The 20,194-nt window shown below is 44.3% G+C and overlaps 1 protein-coding gene across 11 annotated transcripts in view; it reads left to right on the top strand.

The window, feature by feature from the left end:
* The window catches only part of GGTA1 (glycoprotein alpha-galactosyltransferase 1 (inactive)), a 64,931-nt gene that overhangs the window by 38,018 nt on the left and 6,719 nt on the right, over positions 1-20,194 (top strand). For 7 of the 11 annotated variants that reach the window (XM_012771748.3, XM_076009008.1, XM_076009007.1 and 4 more), the window contains 5 exons: positions 4,623-4,711; positions 9,137-9,172; positions 11,368-11,433; positions 11,972-12,085; positions 19,407-19,544. In XM_012771748.3, coding sequence (XP_012627202.1) covers positions 4,623-4,711; positions 9,137-9,172; positions 11,368-11,433; positions 11,972-12,085; positions 19,407-19,544 — 443 coding nt within the window. Of the gene's footprint in view, positions 1-3,810; positions 4,050-4,622; positions 4,712-9,136; positions 9,173-11,367; positions 11,434-11,971; positions 12,086-19,406; positions 19,545-20,194 lie in introns of all 11 variants that reach the window. The other 4 variants (XM_076009006.1, XM_076009012.1, XM_076009011.1 and 1 more) reach the window with 3 other exon arrangements.

The following is a 20,194-nucleotide window of genomic DNA, read 5'->3' as shown; positions in this document are numbered from 1 at the left end:
GCATAGAACAGATGGGTAAACCCTAGAGTCCCTCGTTTGCATATATTTGCACTTCATTGTATAACATGTTCCTGTATTCCAAATCCCTCCTTCCTTTCCTTCCAGTCTGTTTTGAGCACTTGCTAAGTACCAGGCACTGTGCTATCCTCCCAACAGTCCGTTTTATGGACACCAGTTATAAGAACTAGCAGTGGGCCGGGCGCGGTGGCTCACGCTTGTAATCCTAGCACTCTGGGAGGCCGAGGCGGGCGGATTGCTCAAGGTCAGGGGTTCAAAACTAGCCTGAGCGAGACCCCGTCTCTACTATAAAAATAGAAAGAAATTAATTGGCCAACTAATATATATATATATGAAATTAGCCGGGCATGGTGGCTCGTGCCTGTAGTCCCAGCAACACGGGAGGCTGAGGCAGTAGGATTGCTTGAGCCCAGGAGATTGAGGTTGCTGTGAGCTAGGCTGACGCCACGGCACTCACTCTAGCCTAGGCAAGAAAGCAAGACTCTGTCTCAAAAAAAAAAAAAAAAAAAAAAAAAAAAAAAAAAAAGAACTAGCAGTGTTTTTTTTTTTTTTGGTTTTTGGTTTTTTTGGTTTTTGGTTTTTGGTTTTTTTTTTTTTTGAGCAACTATGCCAGACACAGCACTAAGTATTTCATGGACACCATCTCTTATAATCATCACTATTTTTAAAGGTGAGGTCATCAATTTAATGTGATCCAGGAGAGGTCCACAATCCCTTAACCTTGGGTCAGAATGTTTTGGATGTGGATTATATATCATATATTACACAGCATCCCAGTGCAGCAGCACCCCAAAATAAAATACATCAACATTTATGCAAAGAAGCAGTCTCACTCACTGGGATAAAGATTATAAATGCAAGTGGCCTCATGTCAGTTAGGGCCATGATGCCAATTGTTAACAGAAAGGTATGTAGAGGCCAGGCATGGTGGCTCATCCCTATAATCCTAGCACTTTGGGAGGCCAAGGTGGGAGGATCATTTGAGGCCAGGAGTTCAAGACCATCCTGGGCAACACAGTGAGACCCTGTCTTTACAAAAAATAAAAAAATCAGTTGGGCATAGTGGTACATACCTGTAGTCCTAGCTACTAGGGAGGTTGAGGTAGGAGGATCACTTAAGCCCAGGGGTTCATGGTTATAGAGAGCTATGATTGTGCCACTGCACTCCAGCCTGGGTGACAAGACCAAGACCCTGTCTTTGGAGTTATAGATGAGAGCCACTGCCCAGTGTTACCCAGATTCATGTGTCAAGGTTGAGACTGGAATCTCGCACCTCACCCCAAAGCCCGTGGCTCACCACTATCCACACGTCTCTGGGAGTGAAGACACCAATACACAGAGGTGGCCACAGCCTCAGACTGAGATCTGTTGGCACCCAAAGCCTGGACTTTTTCAAACACTTAATGCCAGTGCCATTTATGCAGACTTCTTGTGACTTTTTTCAACAGTGGGGCTGAGTTGCCTGCAGCCATCTACATTTTTTTACTTTGCCGTGGACCCTGGGCTGTATGTGTCAGCTCACATGGTTTAGAGGGAAGAAGCCTGAGACTGAGGCTTACCTGTGTCCCAGCAGGTCTGTTGTCTTAGGGGTCTCTGGCGTATCCCCATCATAGTTGTATGGAAAGCTGGAGGTTGGGTTATGACATTGAATTCAGCCCTTGCTTTTCCATTTCCAAACAAGCTCTAGGCAAGTAGAAAGAGAGTGTCATGGCTGAACATCCTGTTCTTTCTCTTCTTTAATTGAATTTAATAATAAAGGTGATTAGCACATGAGATCTGAGACTGGAATAATCTAAGAAATCTCTTTGAAAAGAACTGGAAAATCACTTATCCCCAGAAAGGACAGATTATAGTGTCAATCTCATTTTATTTCATTCATTCACCAAACATTTATTGAGGGCCTTGTCTGCTCTACGTGAGGCACTGGGGATTGAGGGCTGAATAAGAAGACATACCTCCTTCCTTTGGGAAGCTCGAAGACCAACTGGTGCAGGAGACAGAGCCATATGGGATGTTACTGTGTGAGCCATCCCCGAAATCGACACGTGTAGCAATGTGAAAGGAGTGAGGGAGGAACGTGAGGTGAGGCGGGGACTCCGTTGCTGGTTGGGTGGAGGTGAGATGTAGCTTTACAAAAGCAATGACATTTGATGCACGGCTGGCCACCATCTCCTGTTAGCTTCCAGATGTCTCCACTCTTGGCTTTCTACCTACTTCCTGGACCTCTCTCTCTCTCATTTCCTCCTCTGTCCTACCTCTTAATGTTGGCATTTTCAGGCTTAAGCCCAGGGCCACCTTATTTCCTTTTTCTCTCTCTGCATTCTTTTCCTAGCAACCTCATTCATTTCCTTCACATTGAATACCATCCCTATGTGGATAGCTCCCGCATTGCATGTCCAACCCACATCTCTCTGTTCAGTGCCAGACATAAATGTCCACTTGCCTACTGGTCATCTCCACTTATGAATTTATAGACACCTCAAAATCAACAAGTTCCAAGTGGGGACTCATGAATCTTACCCCCTACACCTGCTTCTCTTCCATCCCACCTGACCCATCTCAGGAAATGCTACAGTTGTCCACCTGCTTAGGCAGAAAACTTTCTTCTTCCCTCTTCCTTGTCCCTGATGCCTAAATTACCAATCAAGTCCTATCAATTCTCTTTCCAAAGTATATTTGAGTTGATCTACCACTCTCCATCTCTGTTCTTTTATGTGATGGCCAGTCAGGTGTGACCACAAGAGGAAACACAGGAGAGGCTTAGGAAAAAAACATGTATTATACTCACAGGCCCCAAAGACAGGAGGCACAGCGCACCACTCGGGGCCCCTCATGAAAAATACCAGGGTGGTCAGGAGATAGGAGCAAAGGGAAGCTTGAGGCCAGAGCCCTTACTGGGACTTCCACGGGAAAGGCAGGGCAGGGCAAATTGTTTAGGATTGCCTAGTTTGAATAATTTCAGCAGGCAGGCTGTAAGCTCTAGGGGTGGGCCTTAGCTGTCTGGTACCTGGTCCTGATGGGACGATTAGGGCCGAGTCTTACTGCCTCCTGGGGTGCAGGGGCCAGACAGAGGCTGTACGGCTCTCGATTGGTTGGTTTGTATATCAAAGGCATACTACCATCTGAGCCCTTGCTAGCTCTAAGAACTGGCTAGCCCCAGGAGGGACAGTCTCTCCCCAGCCAGAAAAGTTTTTAAAGATGTCAAAACATCATAATATATAGCCCAATAAAAAAATATACATATACAGGCTGGGTGTGGTGGCATGCACCTGTAGTCCCAGCTACTTGGGAGGCGAAGGCAGGAGGATCACCTGAGCCTGGGAGTCTGAGGTTGCAGTGAGCTATGACGATGCCACTGCACTTTACCATGGGCAATGATACAAGACCCTGTCTCCAAAAAAAAAAAAAAAAAAAAAAAATATATATATATATATATGTATATAAAATACACACAACACATACAACTGGCCACCCGCTCTTTCTGGCCATCAGAATATTCTCCTGACTGGCCTCCCCACTCTGCCGTTGAGCTCTTATCCACACCCGCACCCCAACATGCAGACAGGTGTCTCTGAATGAAGCTGGGTCTGGTCATTCCCCAGCCTCTGAAACTCTTGTGTCTCCCCCTTGTGCTTTCTGTGGTTCTGTCTTTCCTACCCCCTGACCTGTTGTCTACCACCATCCTCCCGTGATCCAGCCACTCTGAGGTGAGAAAACTTCAGTGTTTTTTCTTATTCAGGTTTTCTTGTTTTTTAAAATATGAGTGAGCTTTTTCTCCTGTCATCCTGTTAGAAATGCTGTTCCTGAAATATTCTCATCCCTTCTCATGGCGCTTTTCATCCTCTTCGAGCCCGTCTTCATGCCTTGGGACTTGACTCTAATTTTACCTGCACCGAGAGGCATCTCTGACCACCCGCATTAAAGCACTTCCCAGCCTGTTACTCTCCACATAGCACCCCTTCCCTTTCAGTCACAGTTTCAAGCAACGATCAAGAAATAGCTATGCACCGGCAACAATTGTTTGCTTGCTTGTGAGTGTGGTGAGCCTAAACTGGGTAGAGCTGGGAGTGAGAAAGGCCTAGATTGTAAACCCAGGGTCTTTTTTTTGGGGGGGGGGGGGGAATGCAACAACTTTATTGAAAGAAAAGTACAATGAAATTTGTTGAAAGCTTAAACTTAGACACCTGGGCAGGGGGTGTGTAGTTAGCAAACCAAGGACGTGGAGCCAGGGAACAGAGTGGCTCCCTACAGCCATGTGCCAAAAGGTGGAGCCATCTGACTCAGGAGGCAACTGGAGTCCCTGGGACCATTTACAGTTACTCCCTCACCCTCCTACATCCATGCTGGATATCTGGATACTTTGCCTCTGAGCCCCAGCGTGGTCTTAGCATCCTTCCCAACCCGGGCAGCCTCCTCTGCTAACTGAACTGGTCTGATCTGCCATTGTAGGCCTGTGCAATTTAAGGTAGAATACATTCCTCAGCTCTAGTTAAATATTCCTAAATGCATCCTTTTAGAGAGAATGTGGGTAGAAGTATTTCTTTAAGACCATATTTTCCTCTATGTTTCATTTATTTAATCTACTTTTTCCTCTTTTTTCCTAGGAGAAAATAATGAATGTCAAAGGAAAAGTAATTCTGTCAATGCTGGTTGTCTCAACTGTGATTGTCGTGTTTTGGGAATATATCAACAGGTAATCATGAAACATGATGAAATGATGTCGATGAAAGTATTGCTTTGACCCTGTTCTGCTAGTATCAGCCAATTCACCAGGCTGCATTAAAATTAGGATTAACTCAAACCATATATGAGGAATTCCACTCTTTCTAATCCCTGAGCCCTAGATTAACTTTAAAAAACTTTAACATTAGATCTCCCAAATAACTTTTGGCTAATTATCTTCCTTCCTGCCATGTTCCTAATATCTTGGTTTTTTGTACTGGTAGGCTAGATTCAGACAGAGAGAGGTCAAATTAAGCCCAAAATGTAATTTTTAATAACTTGTATAATCATATATAGAAATTATCTTAAGAAATTTCAGACAAGAATTTTATGAAAAATCCACCCTAAATTTTGCAATCCTAAAATATTTGCAGAGTTTAAAGGAGCAATTCAAGTTGTTGACTTTTTCTACAAAATACATTCTGAGTTGCTGGTGATTCATTTGTGCCTGGCTAAAACTTTTGGGTGTTATATTTTTTTTTAACTCTGGAAAGCAAAATGAATTAAAGATTTCTGAGTTTTCAAATTCATCTGTGGATTCATCCCAAATATATGAGCTGCCTCTGTGCTTTTTGAAACTACTATGCCTTAGAGATTCCAGCTGGAGAGGCTTCTGAGAGAAAAGTCTCCGCAAGCAGCTACAGAAATGTATGATGCCTTTGACTCAAAACCCTGGAAAAGCTCAGCTTTCAGGTTCAGACAGTCTGCTGTACAATTGAATTGGACAGAGCTGTCCCAGCACCATTAATATTTTCATGGTGAAGGCTTTCAGTGGCCCCCAAGTTCAGGATGATGTTCAGGATTAACATTTGAATTTCTCTTTCAATTCTTAAATTCTAAAATTTGATGAGCCAGCCAGGACTATCTTGGCTACTAAAGAAGGAACTGCATATTTAGGGACATCAGAAACAGAGGAATCTCCAGAAACCTGGAGCCAAATCTAACCACTTCTGGAATGTTCTCTTGTTTCATTCTGAGCACTCATTTTAAGAAAAACATGACAAGCTAGACTGTGACCAAGTTAAAAGAGTCTGGAAACTAAGTCTTTTGAATTAAGGAAACTGAGGGTATTTAGTCCAAACAAGAGATGGCTCAGAGTTGGATGCAGGCACCCTGGGGTTTCCTTAGGCATTTGCAGGCTGGAGAAGTACCCTGGCCAGACTCCAGAGCTGGGCTGCCACTTACCTCCTCTGTGACCAGGGGCAAGTTACCAGTCACTGTTCTTTAGTTTCCCTCTCTTTAAAACTGGGGATAATAATAGGGCCTGCCTCATAGGGTTGTTGAAAGGATTAAGTAAGTTCTTGTGGATAAAAAACTTGGGACAATGGACTCAATAAGCACTCACTAAATGTTACCTGTCATCATCATCATTATCATTGTCATCTTAATCAGCTCAGGCTGCTATAACAAAATACCGCAAAGTAGGTGGCTTAAACAATAGGAATTTATTTCTCACAGTTCTAGAGGCTAGGGAGTCCAAGATCAAGGTGCCAGCCAATTCAGTTCCCCGTGAGGGCCCTTCCTGGCTGGCAGATAGCCACCTCCCCCCTGTACCCACACATGATGGAGAGAGAGTAAGCTGCTGTCCCTTCCCCTTCTTAGGGGACACTAATTCCATTATGGGCATCCCACCCCCATGACCTCATCTAAACCTAATTACCTCTCAAAGGCTCCACCTCTAAATACCACACACAGAGGCCGGGGCTTTAACATACGAATTTTGGGGGGATACAAACATTTACTCCACAAGAGTCATTATCATCACCGTCACCGTCATCATTTGCTCCAGAGGACAAAAGAGGGCAGGGGATTTTGGCAGTTGGAAAAGTCCAACCGAAGAACAAGTGCCCTTTGCAGTTCCTGCCTAGTGTCCGTATGTTCTTCTGGATAACCTTCCAGCTCTGAGTCTGTACACTTGATTAGATAACTGTGGCGTTTTGCATTGTAGCCAGAATCGTACTTCCATAATTTGGGCGGTTCACAAAATTAAAATACGACAGACAAAGGCTCAGATGTGCATGTTGGCACTGGCCTCTCAGAAAGAGGGTTATTTTTCAGTGCTGGGTATATTTTCTCTGCACGGTGGCCAGAGCAGGTTCTAGCTGCTCTTCAAGGCCATGTGCATGGTCTGGCACCTGGACTCCGCCACATCATTCTCTCATGTGCAGAATCCACTTGATCATCTGCAAGAGGCTCAAAGGGAGATACATATTATGAGTTAGCCAGATGATGGCTTGAGGTGAGCGGAGGATACTAACCTTAGGCAGCACTGAGCTAAAAAGGATTTAAAGATAAGTCAAACACATCAACTATTAATAATTAGTAAATAGAACTGCTGTGAGTAAAGCACCCTGAAAGAATGTCATCCAGGACAGCATTTGATTTGAGGCTGGGTAAAAAAAGAAATTTTAGGCTGTTAGAGCTGGAGGAAACTTTAAAAGTTATAGTGAAATAATAATGGTGATTACAACGATGGCAGCTGTTAGTTATTAAGTGTCTGCGTGTGCCAGGACCCATCCTATGCATTACCTCCAATTCTTATGAGAGCCCTGCACAGTGGGTATTATCCCAAGTTTCTAGATGAGAACACCAAGCCTCAGAAATGTTAAACATTAATGTTCAAGGTCATATTTTCAGGAAGATTTAGGTGCCTGGCTATCTAACTGCAGCTCATTCTCAACCTTTCCTTTAGTCAGTGGCTACCATTTTAAAGTGACAAAATGGAAACCCAATAGGTGAAGCAACTTAATAGTGAATTTATGTCTGTGTTCTATTAGAATTCAGATCTTCTGAATCATTGTCCTGGACTCCTTCTTGATCTGAGTGCTGTCAGGGATACAATGTGAGCCAAATAGAACTCCTCCCCTCAGGATGCTATGACCTAGGCTGGGCATAAGATGTGTTTATAAATAACCAATGATACAAAGTAGATGAAGGACATCAGAGGCAGAGAAGAGGGCTGGAAGAGTTCAAGGAGGCAAAGACTGTGTTTGGGTTGGAGGAGAATCCATTTTTTTTTCATGCATGCACAAATATTTATTGGGCACCCTACTATGCTAGGCACTGTGCTAGAATCATATCAAGGAGGGCACAGAAGACGTGGCATTTGAGCTGTGCCTTGAAGGATGAATACATATTAAAATGCCACTCAAGGTCAGGAGTTCGAGACCAGCCTGAGCAAGAACGAGACCCCATCTCTACTAAAAATAGAAAGAAATCAATTGGCCAACTAAAAATATATAGAAAAAATTAGCCGCGCATGGTGGTGCATGCCTGTAGCCCCAGCTACTTGGGAGGCTGAGGCAGGAGGATTGCTTGAGCCCAGGAGTTTGAGGTTGCTGTGAGCTAGGCTGATGCCACGGCACTCTAGCCAGGGCAACAGAGCAAGACTCTGTCTCAAAAAAAAAAAAAAAAAGAAAAGAAAAAGGAGGGGAGGTTAAAGAGATATGACAAATTGGTAAACCTGGATCTATAAATTTGTGCGCTGAGTGCCAGGCGGGGTTCTGAGTGCTGGGTTACAGCTCTTGTAGGTGCTTTAAGATAGTCTCACTGCCTTCATTAAAGAAATGTCTTCTGCTCTGTATAAGGCTCTGACCTGGACATGGCATTAGGCTCCGAAAGTGAGGCTTTATTTTCTGGGGTAAGATAAATCCTGGATAAGGGATGGCTGGACCATGGTGTTTCCACCCTCCAGGGCCGTCTTCAACACCAGACACCTGAGTATAGGTGGTAAAAGAGGACCCATCTATGGAGCCTCTCTCCCTCAGTGATGCCACCCCTGGGCAATGGAGAGCTGTCTTCTTTTTTTTTTTTTTTTTTTGAGACAGATTGTCACTCTGTTGCCCAGGCTAGAGTGTCATGGCATCAGCCTAGCTCACAGCAAACTCAAACTCTTGGGCTCATGCAATCCTTCTGCCTCAGCCTCCCAAGTAGCTGGGACAACAGGTATACACCACCATGCCCAGCTAATTTTCTATATATATATTTTTTAGTTATCCAGCTAATTTCTATTTTTTTTTAGTAGAGACAGGGTCTCGCTCTTGCTTAGGCTGGTCTCCAATTCCTGAGCTCAAACTATCTGCCTGCCTCAACCTCTCAGAGCGCTAGGATTACAGGCGTGAGCCACCATGCCCGGCCTTCTTTTTTAAAAAAAAAAACACCACAATTTGAGATCCGCCAGAGACTCCCATCTCCTTGATATCCTGAAGTTACTGCAAGTGGAAATTCCCAGTCTCCTGTTAGCATTGGTTATGTCTCAAAGGAAAGTGGAAACTTGGAAGTAGCTAAAACCCAGGCTCTCAGTACAGCCCAGGGCTCAATGATAATGGTTAAAAAAAATAGCCTTTCTCAGAATTAAAAGTAACATGATATGTTTTTGTTTTTCATTTGCTTTTAGCCCAGAAGGCTCTTTCTTGTGGATATATCACTCCAAGTAAGTGCTTTGCATCTTAGTAGCTGGCTCCCACATCCACTCTTGCACCCGCTACAGCCTGTTCACACGGCAGCCAGTGATGGTGCTCAGGCCCAAGCTGGAGGGAAGCGGGTGGATCCCAGGGGATCTGGGCTGTATTCCTCTGGCGCCCGGTCTTCTTTTTATCATTAAATTTTTTTTAAATTTTGGCATGTTATGGGGGTACAAATTTTAAGGTTTCAATAAATGCCCTTTCTCCCCCACCCCCCACAAGTCTGAGTTTCCAGCATGACCATCCCCCAGATGGTGCACATCTCACTCATTATAGTATGTATATACCCTCCCCCCTCCCCCTTGCCCAATGCCCTATTACTGTAGTACCTATGTGTCCACTTATTGGCCCCCAGTCTTGTCTGTATAGAGCCATGACTTGTATTTTGCCCTCAGTTCTCATCAAGGGTCTCTCTACGTAGTGCATTTGGGGAACAGTCCTGTTTTGCAGATGAAAAGAATCTGGGAAGATACAGTCCATTATTCTGCCCCATATGTTTTCTAAAGACCTATGCAAGAAATTTCTCTGAGAATAAGAACCAGGAAAACAGTCTGAGTCTCTTGATAAACTAGCGTTTATCTTTTTTAATTATTATTTTTTGAAAAGAAAATGAGAGCCATGTAAACCTTTATCTTCCTATTCTTGGCTTGGTTGTTAGAAAGCTCAGAGCAAAAAGTATTGTACTTAACTGCTTGTACTTGCCCAGCCTTTGTTTCTGATATAATCTGTCCTCTGGTGTTAAATCCTGGCTTTTATGCTTACATGCCATGGGACCTTGGCAACTTGCTCAAACCCACTCAGCCAATATCTCAGCTGTAAAATGAAAATAAAGTAAAACCTTCATTTGGGCTGGTGCAGATCATGTGAAAATACATACCTGGGTGACTAAATCAATGTTTCAGTTCCCTTTGGGTTTCTTAGTCTCGTGTTATTTTGCTTATTGTACCCATGTATCGTGAACTATCTCAAATGCTTCCAAGAGTAGATGGGCTTTGAAACAGGTTTCTTTTTTTTGAGACACACTGTGTTGCCCCAGCTAGAGTGCTGTGGCGTCAGCCTAGCTCACAGCAACCTCAAACTCCTGGGCTCAAGCAATCCTCCTGCCTCAGCCTCTCGAGTAGCTGGGACTACAGGCATGCGCCACCATGCCTGGCTAATTTTTTATATATATACTTTTAGTTATCCATCTAATTTCTTTCTATTTTTTTTAGTAGATCTGGGGTCTCGCTCTTGCTCAGGCTGGTCTGGAACTCCTGAGCTCAAACAATCTGCCCCTCACCTTCCCGGAGTGCTAGGGTTATAGGCATGAGCCACCACGCCCGGCCTGAAACAGGTTTCTTAATACCATTCTGCCTGTTCACAAATTACCTCAACACCTGATTTGTCCAACTGGAAGGCACCATGTCCCCCAGCTTCCCCCTCTTTCCCACTCCTCTAGAACGCCCCCAACTTGAACAGATTCTCACAATGAGAGAGTGGACACTTTCTCAAGTGGGTGGCTAAAGTGGCTTCTAATTAGTTTCCTGAACTCCTTGTTCAGTGACTCTCAGATTTCCTGAAGCTGTTACTGCCGACCTTTGGGCAACTTGAATTTTTCTCAGGCTGACCTTTGTAGCAACCTGAATTTTGCTAGTTTAGCAAAAGAGATGACTCTTGGGAATGTGCATTGGTTTTTCATTAAGACTCTAACTTGTTACGGCTATTTACAACTTACAAAGCTCTTTTACATATACTAGTTCAGTCAGTCTTCAAATTTACTTTCATGGTAGGTTTATTATTATTAACTACATTTTTTTAGAGGAAAAAGTCAAAATTCACAGAGGGAAAATGTCCTATTGTAGTCACACAACTAGTAAGTGGCAAGTCCAGGACTCAAGTTTATGTATTTATATTAACCCCAGCCACCCCCACCCACCCTCTTTTCCCCCACTCTCCCTGCTTGAGCTTCCAGGGTGAGCTGAGGGCTGGCAGCTGCCCCAAGGGAGGGGCGGCCCAGGGAGCCTCAGTTCTGTCCTCTCTCATTCAGCTGCAATGCTTCCCTTCTGTGTGTTTTATGAATTGGCAGTTTTAAATTTTGTTTCTGTTTTAAATGATCTCTACCATAAAAAGAGTTTGAGGACTGCCTCATTTTCTCAAAATATTTATAATCTTTTTCATTTCTTAGAAACCCTGAAGTTGGTGACAGCAGCACTCAGAAGGGTTGGTGGTTTCCGAGCTGGTTTAACGATGGGTAATCGGATGGCAGTCTTTGTTTGCGCACCCACCCAATGCTTGCAGAGAGTCCTCGTATAATGGTTTCACATTCATGACCTTCTCAGTCACTCACCTTCTTATTGAAATCATACGGGAATCTGTTTTGTGGGTGGGACTAGGACATTTAAGTTTTGTTTTGTTTTTGTCCAGTTAATTTGGGGCTAGTGCTTGGGCTGAAGTTTAGATTGCAAGAAAGATAATCATAAACTAAAATGTTCTTAGGACAACAGTTATCAAGTTTCCTCCACCTGAAATAACCTGAGGGCTGTTAGGTCATTAAATGGCTAACTGTGCTGACTCGGAGGGTGATGAGAAAGGTGAATACCGTACCTTTTTATCCAAAGTATGCCTTTATGAATAGACATCTAGTGCCTGGAGCCCTTCCCCAGTCAGTAACTTTGTGCATGTATTTTCTGCCTCAGAACACGTTTTCCCGCGACATTCACCAACTGTCTGTCCCACCACCAGGGATCGCCTTCCCTGTCTTACCCAGCTTGCTTTTCCTTTGTACTTAGGACCCACAGTAATCAAGAAGAGGAAGACATAGACAAAGAAAAAAGAAGAGAAAGGGAACAAAGAAAGGAAGATGATGAAGAAGAGCTTCAGCTGTGGGACTGGTTTAATCCAAAGTAAGAAAAGAAGCGTCGCTTCACGTGCAGTAAATCCATCACTCAGCAGGGGGTGGCAGAGGCGGTGGAGGCAACAGTACCATCGAGAATATTCCTGATTTGGGAGAAAGAATTGTAGTATATTAGACCTTTAACAATAGACTTTGCATAAGAAACTGATATCTGGATATTTTGAACCAAATGGATTGAGCAACACAGTGATTCTGACAGCAACTGGCTAATGGTAGCAGATGAATCACTGAATATTGGGGCTGGAAGGGGTCTTACAGGCCACAGAGTATTGTGGAAAGCCACAGGATCTGGAGCCAGAGCAAGAAAATTCTCTCAGAGGTTCAGTTAACTCATCTGTAAAATGAAAATGATAATAAAAAAAACCTCATGGGGACATGAATTAATTAAGCAAGTATATAAGAAATGTTTATCAAAACTTATGACGTGCTAGCCAATGTTTTTCAAACTGCGAGTCACTATCCATTAATGTGTTCAGAAACTAGCCTAATGGGTCAAAACCAGCTTTTAGAAAAACTGACATAGAACAGAATATCACAGGCACGGCATGAAGCAAGGATAAGTATTGTTTAGCAGAATTTTTGTTTTGTATAAATGTGTATGTGCTTGTAATTTGGTTGTGATGGAAAATGTATTTCTCCCTATGAGTTATGGTCAAAAGCACTGTGCTAGGCATTGTGTTAGGCACAGGAGATAAGAGAAAGCAAACAATATGGTTATATTTGAGAAGTTTACAGTCCTATAAAGGCAGTAGATGTGAAACTAGTTTTTGCAAAGATTGGTGAGGAAGCATGATCCACCCAACGGTGGAGGGATGTGGTTTGAGGAGTGAGGAGATAGGAGCTGTCCAGGGTGACTGAAACCTGAGAAACTGTAACCAGGAAAAGGACTTGAGAAAGAAATGCAGGCCTTGGAGTTGGGGAAGGTGAGGAGCATGTATATGGATTCAGGTGCTTATAGGGTGTCTGCACAGTCACAGGGTGCCCTTGAGCTTGGCAGAGGTCTGTGCTGGAGGTGTGCAATGAGAGTGTGCATCAGAGTATAGATAGCAGTGGGATCTGTGGGCCTGGATGAGGCCACCCAGGGAGAAGAAGAAGACTAAATCCTGTCTAACATCAGCATTTAAGGGGCTGGTCTTAAAAGGTGCAGGGACAGTCAGAGGAGGAGGATAAGGAGAGAATAGCATCTTTTCCAGTGTATCTTTTTTTTTTTTCTTTTTTTTTTTTTTGAGACAGAGTCTCACTTTGTTGCCCAGGCTAGAATGAGTGCCATGGCATCAGCCTAGCTCACAGCAATCTCAAACTCCTGGGCTCAAGTGATCCTTCTCTCTCACCCTCCCGAGTATCTGGGACTACAGGCATGCGCCACCATGCCTGGCTAATTTTTATATATATATTAGTTGGCAAATTGATTTCTTTCTATTTATAGTAGAGATGGGGTCTTGCTCTTGCTCAGGCTGGTTTCGAACTCCTGACCTTGAGCAATCCGCCCGCCTCAGCCTCCCAGAATGCTAGGATTATAGGCGTGAGCCACTGTGCCCGGCCTTCAAATGTATCTTGAGCTCTGGAAAGATTGAATATGTTCTGGCAAGTTCTCTTGCTTTGGGATAGGGATCCATACCAGTGTGGATGGATGGGAATTTTGGCCCCCCAGTTGTCATTCTATGAGCTGGACAACAACAAGGTAGGCATCTATGAAACACTAAACCACTACTACAAATGTAAGAAGGTAGAAGCATTGTTGCTTTGATGAGCCCCTTAGATGGGGAAATGAGATCCCCCCAAGAGGCAGGCTAGCTGAGCCAGAGATGGTCACCCCAGTGCCCTTCTAAGGAGAGTAGTGCAATTTTACCATGGCACTTGTGCTTTGCTGAGTGGGACTTGGAAGGCAGGGCCAGGGCTGAATTACTGGGAGCTAAGAGACCATGGCTATCAGCCATCACTCTCCACTCTTCCTCCTGCATGGCTTCACCTCCAAATGAATGGTGAGCAGATTTTTAAAGAATATTGGTTTGAAGCAGCATCAAATTTAAGTCTTGTCAAGGCACCAAAATCTATTTCTTGCAAGAATGAATTACTGGAGGAAAGAATGAGCAAATAAAATATATTTTCTATAAATGTATCCTTTTCTATAAATTTCCTAAAACATGACAATATATTGTACACGTATTTCCACATCAAATTCTCTTCATTTCCATGTCACCACATCCTCATTTTTCTCCTACTTATCCATTCTCCTTCTCAGTCTCCTTGAAAGGGGCAGCTCCCTATTCCCAGCCATCCCCCAGCCAGGGATTAGAGGTTCTGGGGGGGGTGGGGTGGTGGTGGTGGTAAGTCCATCAGCCTCTTCTTTTTTTTTTTTTTTTTTGAGACAGAGTCTTACTCTGTTGCCTGGGCTAGAGTGCCGTGGCATCAACCTAGTTCACAGCAACCTCAAACTCCTAGGCTCAAGTGATCCTTCTGCTTCAGCCTCCCAAGTAGCTGGGACTACAGGCATGCACCACCATGCCCAGCTAATTTTTTCTATGTATTTTTAGTTGGCCGATTAATTTCTTTCTATTTATAGTAGAGATGGAGGTCTCACTCTTGCTAGGCTGGTTTTGAACTCCTGACCTTGAGCAGTCCTCCTACCTCGGCCTCCCAGAGTGCTAGGATTACAGGTATGAGCCACTGCACCCGGCCCTCTTCTTTTCTTTATACAGCATTTCCGCAATGTGCTCTCATTCATTTTCATGGCATTAGATACCATCGGTGAGAGAATGATTTTCATATGTATATCTTTAGCCCAGACGTTTCTGCTGAGCCCTAACTTGTGTCCCCCTGCATATCTGACATCTCTGCATGTTTCACATGACCCAAGTAGATTTCTCAATTCCACCCCACCCTTATTCTTTTTTATTTTTTGAGACAGGGTCTTTGTTTTTGTCACCTAGGCTGAAGTACAATGTCATGATCATAGCTCACTGCAGCCTCAAACTCCTGAGCTCAAGCGATCCTCCCACCTCAGCTTCTTAAGTTGCTGGGACTACAGGCACAGGCCACCACCATGCCCGACTGAATAATTTTTTTTTAGAAACAGAGTCTTACTATGTTGCCCAGACATTTCCCAGGCTAGTATCAAACTCCTGGTCTCATGTGATCCTCCTGCCTCAGCCTCTTGAAGGCCACTGTGCCTGGCCACCCCACCCTTATTCTTCTCATTTCCTATCTCAGTAAATGGTTCAAACCAGAGTCCAGGAGACCTCTTCCTCTGTCCCCTTTACAATCTAATTCATTAGTACATTCTACCAATTCCTCCTCTGAAATCCTTCCTACATTATCCCCTTCTCTCCACTCCACAGCCACCATCCCTGTTCATGTCACTATCAGCTCTTCACTGGATCCTGGTTATGCATGCTGCCACTTAGAAGTTCAGGCAATGAGTTGTATGCATTTCACATTTTCTTTTTCTTCACCTGCATGATTCATAGAATTTTAACACTTCTAGCCCTCAGGTACCACAGTGTACCCATAAATAAATACATTAAAGTAAAAAGCTGCCAATAACCTAGGGAGGTGTGTGCTTTGGTTACGGCGGCCCTTTTATTTTTCGGGAAGATTTTGGCCTACACTGATGGAACTGTGCACGCTGACGTCACACAGTTGGATACCCTGTTTAGAAGGAAGACATCTGAGCAGCTCTTTCCTGGTGATTTTCCCTTCTTTTTGAGCCCCATCTTTGTGATCACATTGTACCTTTCTGGCAGATGACATTGTCAAAGACTAGCTGTTGCTCATGTGTGGGCTACCCCTGTCACTTCCTTTCTGGGGTTTGTGGGTTTCGATAACTAAGACTCCTTGATGCAGAGGTTCATCCAAGAGCCAGTCTCATTCTGCCTCCTTCCCTACTACCTGCATTTTCAGGCTATGGTATGGCTTCTTAGCCAGGGGCACTGACATGTTGGAACTGTCAGTGAAATTGAATAATTAACAGCTGGGAAATAGAACATATTAATTTTTAATTAAACATTAATTTTTAATTTCACTACTTTTTCTTCCTGCTCGAAGGAATCTTTCCCATCCAAGTAACCAAAATGGACATTAGTTTTCTGACTCAGTCTTTCTAGAAGATGTGGAGTGTGTGGTCATGTAGTTGAGGAGTGTGTAGCAGACCTGTTGGGACTGTGAGATCCCCAAGGGGCAGGACTGGGTCTCATTTCTCTGTCCTGCTTAGCAGGACAACCTAGTACAGAGCAGGGAAGGGGAAATGCTCATCAAAGGATTGAATCCCCTAATCTGGCCCTTTGTATAAATTAAATGGTAAAGGACTTCACTCCCTTCTTCTCTCCTACCCTCTGCTTTATTTGTAAAATGGAGATGATGACAGTACCCATTTCAGAGGGTGGTTGTGAAGATAAAATGGGAGAATGGAAGTCAAGTACTTAGCCCTTGGTACATAGTAAGTATTAAGTAAGTGTTCCTTTTCCTTTTTTAAAAAGATATGACCTGCTTACCAAATGTTTAGCTTATACAAAGCTACAAGACTTAGCTAGTGGGCTGAGTTAGAATTATTAGTACTAAAAGATCTTTGATGGGTTAAACTAAAACTGCAATGAATGAGGTGGCACATATATGAGAGAATTTAAGCTCAGAAACATTGGTTATACAAATATAAGCTCTGTGTGTGTGTGTGTGTGTGTATGGCTTTTTTTTTTTTTTTTTTTTTGGTTTGAAATCCTGTGATTCAACAAAGCTGGGGGTTTTATAAATTTAAAACACCATGTAAGCTTCTAAGAACAAAAAAAACTCATCATTTTTCAGTCTGCACTGATGAACATGCCAAAGCAGCTAAGTTGAATGGAAATACTATTACCTTTAGATCAGGGCAAACCTGGGTTTTAACCCCCACTTCATCAGCATAGCAAGTAAATGTCCATATAGGAGCAATATAGGTGGCAGCTCAGAGCACATACTCTAGGGTCAGACTATCTGGGTTCAAATCCCAGCTTTAGCCCTTATAAGCTGTGTGACCTCAGGCAAGTTACTTAACCTCTCTGCACTACAGTTTCTTCACTGCCAAAATGAGAATCAAAATAGCACACACCTCAGAGGGCAAACCCTTCACACAGTGCCTGGCCCCACAGGAAGTGCTCAGCGTGTGTCAGTTGCCATTATTAGCAAATAGCTCTGTGAACAAGTTAATAAATAAGCCTCTTTGAGCCTTGGTTTTCTAACCTTGACAATGGATATAATACATCACAGGGTTGTTGCAAGGACTAAATGAGCAAGTATATGCGACAGTGCATGGCAAACATTGATGCGGAGTGCACGGCAGCCTCTTTCGTGATTGAAGGAAACTGGCAGCAGCTATGTCCTCCGGTGTATCAGGCACACCTGGAGTGCTGAGGGCAGAGTCGGTCTGAGTTTGAGACTCCAGACAAGAAAGGGCAGGTCTTGAGAGCAGCCTGAACGTGTTTCTCCACTCCACTATCTGGACCAACCTAGGGCAATGCCACCTGTGTGGGGGTAACTAGGAAGCAGGCCAAAAGCAGACTGGGGTGGGAGGACAGAGCCAGCTCAAGAATTACAGGGTGCAGAGTTTGGCAACAAGAGACAGGAGTCATGAGGAGAGTCTACTGAGACTCCTTTTCCATGCTGGGGCTACAGCTGGATGAGGCAGGGGCTAACCCAGCCATGCTCACCAGCATCACTCTGCTGATGGGTAGGGACAGTTCTGTGAAAACCCAGCCCTCCACCTGCTATATAAGGGGCAGGGAAGTTCTTGTTGGCCCAAAATATTTGCTAACCTTTCCCCAAAGCCTTAGCAGGGCCACAGCTTCACAGCTGGGAGGAAATCAGGAACCTGGCAGGGACCACCAGGACTTTGCCCCAGTCACTTGCTGTTGAGCTGAGGTGCTCCCCCCAGTGAAATACAAGAATATGGCATGCAGGGTGCCAGGCCCATTGGAATTTGAATCTAAACAATCATGTGCCAATCCCCACTTCCCAGTGGGGGAAATGTGGTGACTTCCTGAGCAAATGGGTCGGAGCAGAGACTCCACCACTCCAGCTGCGTGGAACTCCACCAGCAGGCTGAGCCCCACTGCTGCTCTGGCCTTGGCACATTTACCATTCAGGGTTTTATGCTTTGTCATTGCTCTTATGTCACTCCCTGTGTTTGTGTTGACCTTGGCAAGTCCCTTTCAAGCTATGTTTTTTTTTTTTTTTGGTTTTTTTTTTTTTGGGCATATTATGGGGGTACAGATTTTAAGGTTTCAATAAATGCCCATCCTTTCAAGCTTTCTGATTGCAGAAAACCCACTGGCCCCCAAACTCAAACACTTTTGTTTTCCTAGTAAAGAGGCAACATGTTCTGGTAGATGGTCTTGGGGTCTCTACTAGAGCCCTGTGTTCCAGCCTTGGCCTTGTTGGGCCTTTATCAAGTCCCTTCTTTTCTGGGTGCCCTTGTTTCCTTGTTTGTAAAATGACTGGTAACACCAGAATCAGCTTAGTCTGGGCCCTTTTTGGCCAACAACCAGGTTCCTACCCAGAAATCCCTTTCTGGCAAAAGGCAAATTGAAACAGCTTTCTCTCTTTCAGCTTAGTGTCACTGTCTCATCCCCCTGTATCAAGGATTAGGGTCTTCTTTAGGCTCAGATGGCACCCACAGGGATAAATACCCAAAGATGCCCCTGGCAGCTTAGGAAGAGGCTGGGGAGACAGGAGAAAGGATATAGAAGTAGGAGAAGAACCAAAAAAGCAGGAGGAGAAGAAAGAGGGTATGAGATGTTTAGGTAAGATCCTCATGGGCTGGGCACAGTAGCTCATGCTTGTAATCCTAGCACTTTGGGAGGCCAAGGCAGGAGGATTGCTTGAGGATAGGAGTTCAAGCCCAGCCTGAGCAACATAATGAGACCCTGTCTCTCTAAAAAAAAAATTAGCTGGGCATGGAGGCATGCATCTGTAGTTCTAGCTACTTACGAGGCTGAGGCAGGAACATCGCTTGAGCCCAGGAGTTTCAGGTTGCAGTGAGCTATGATGATGCCACTGCACTCTAGCTCAGGTGATAGAGCAAGACCCTGTCTCTAAGAAAAAAACATCCCCCTGAGAGAGTTCTCAGAGGGAGGACCTGAGCCAAAGCCTCCTATCCCTCACCCAGAAGATGCTGTCCTTGCAAATGTCACACCTCCCAGCCAAGTGCTTGGGGCTAAGCTACAGTCAGGATTCAAGGACAGTCACTGCAGATCATAGCTGACCCAATTTTTCCTTGGACAGTCTCTGCCCTGCCTTAGCAAAGCTGTTCTGACTCAGGGTGCTCTATGTTTTATCACCAGGAAACGCCCAGAGGTTGTGACAGTGACCAGCTGGAAGGCACCAGTTGTGTGGGAAGGCACTTACAACAAAGCCATCTTAGAAAATTATTATGCCAAACAGAAAATTACTGTGGGGTTGACAGTTTTTGCTATTGGAAGGTAGGTGTCACTGATAAAATTGTCCTTGACTTTTTCTTGTTCCACTGTCAAAATGTTTGTGAGGGACTCATGGAGGCTTGTCTGAGTTATCAGATAGGAGACTGTTTAAGGGGGAATATTTCTGTCTCCTTTTGGTGGAAGCCCCGAAAGCCTGGGAGCAAAACAATAGTAGGTGAGTCTATCCATTCCTACCTCAGAGGGATGGTCTCCAATTGCAGACAAAAATGTCCACTATATCCACTGAGGTCAGAGTCAACAGCATACCCACAAACCCCCACTTCCGGACCTCCATGGCTTCCTCTGGAAATTCTACAAGTGCCAGCTACTAGACAGTCCAGAGTGCATCATTCTTTCTGCTATGCTCTCAAAGCCCAGGACCAAGGATAGAAGGATTTACTACAAGTTCTAGGTACAGAGTGACCTAAGCACAGTGGTTTTCCATGTTGGAACACAGATGACCACTCTTCCATGGGTTCTTCAGGTCACTTTTACCTTATCCCTCCTGGAGGATTTAGCCCTCAGGTATTTGGCTGGTCAGAACTTCCTCTTCCAAAGATTGGAGAGGTTCCAATTTCAGCTTCCCTTTCCTTTTTCAGAACATTTGATGGAAAAAAAAACACAACAAACTGCAGTCATTCTTACTTGAAAGT

Source organism: Microcebus murinus, chromosome 12 (assembly GCF_040939455.1).
Source record: "Microcebus murinus isolate Inina chromosome 12, M.murinus_Inina_mat1.0, whole genome shotgun sequence".
NCBI lineage: Eukaryota > Metazoa > Chordata > Mammalia > Primates > Cheirogaleidae > Microcebus > Microcebus murinus.
Note: the sequence above shows the minus strand (reverse complement) of the source record. Positions and strands in the feature narration are given on the sequence as shown.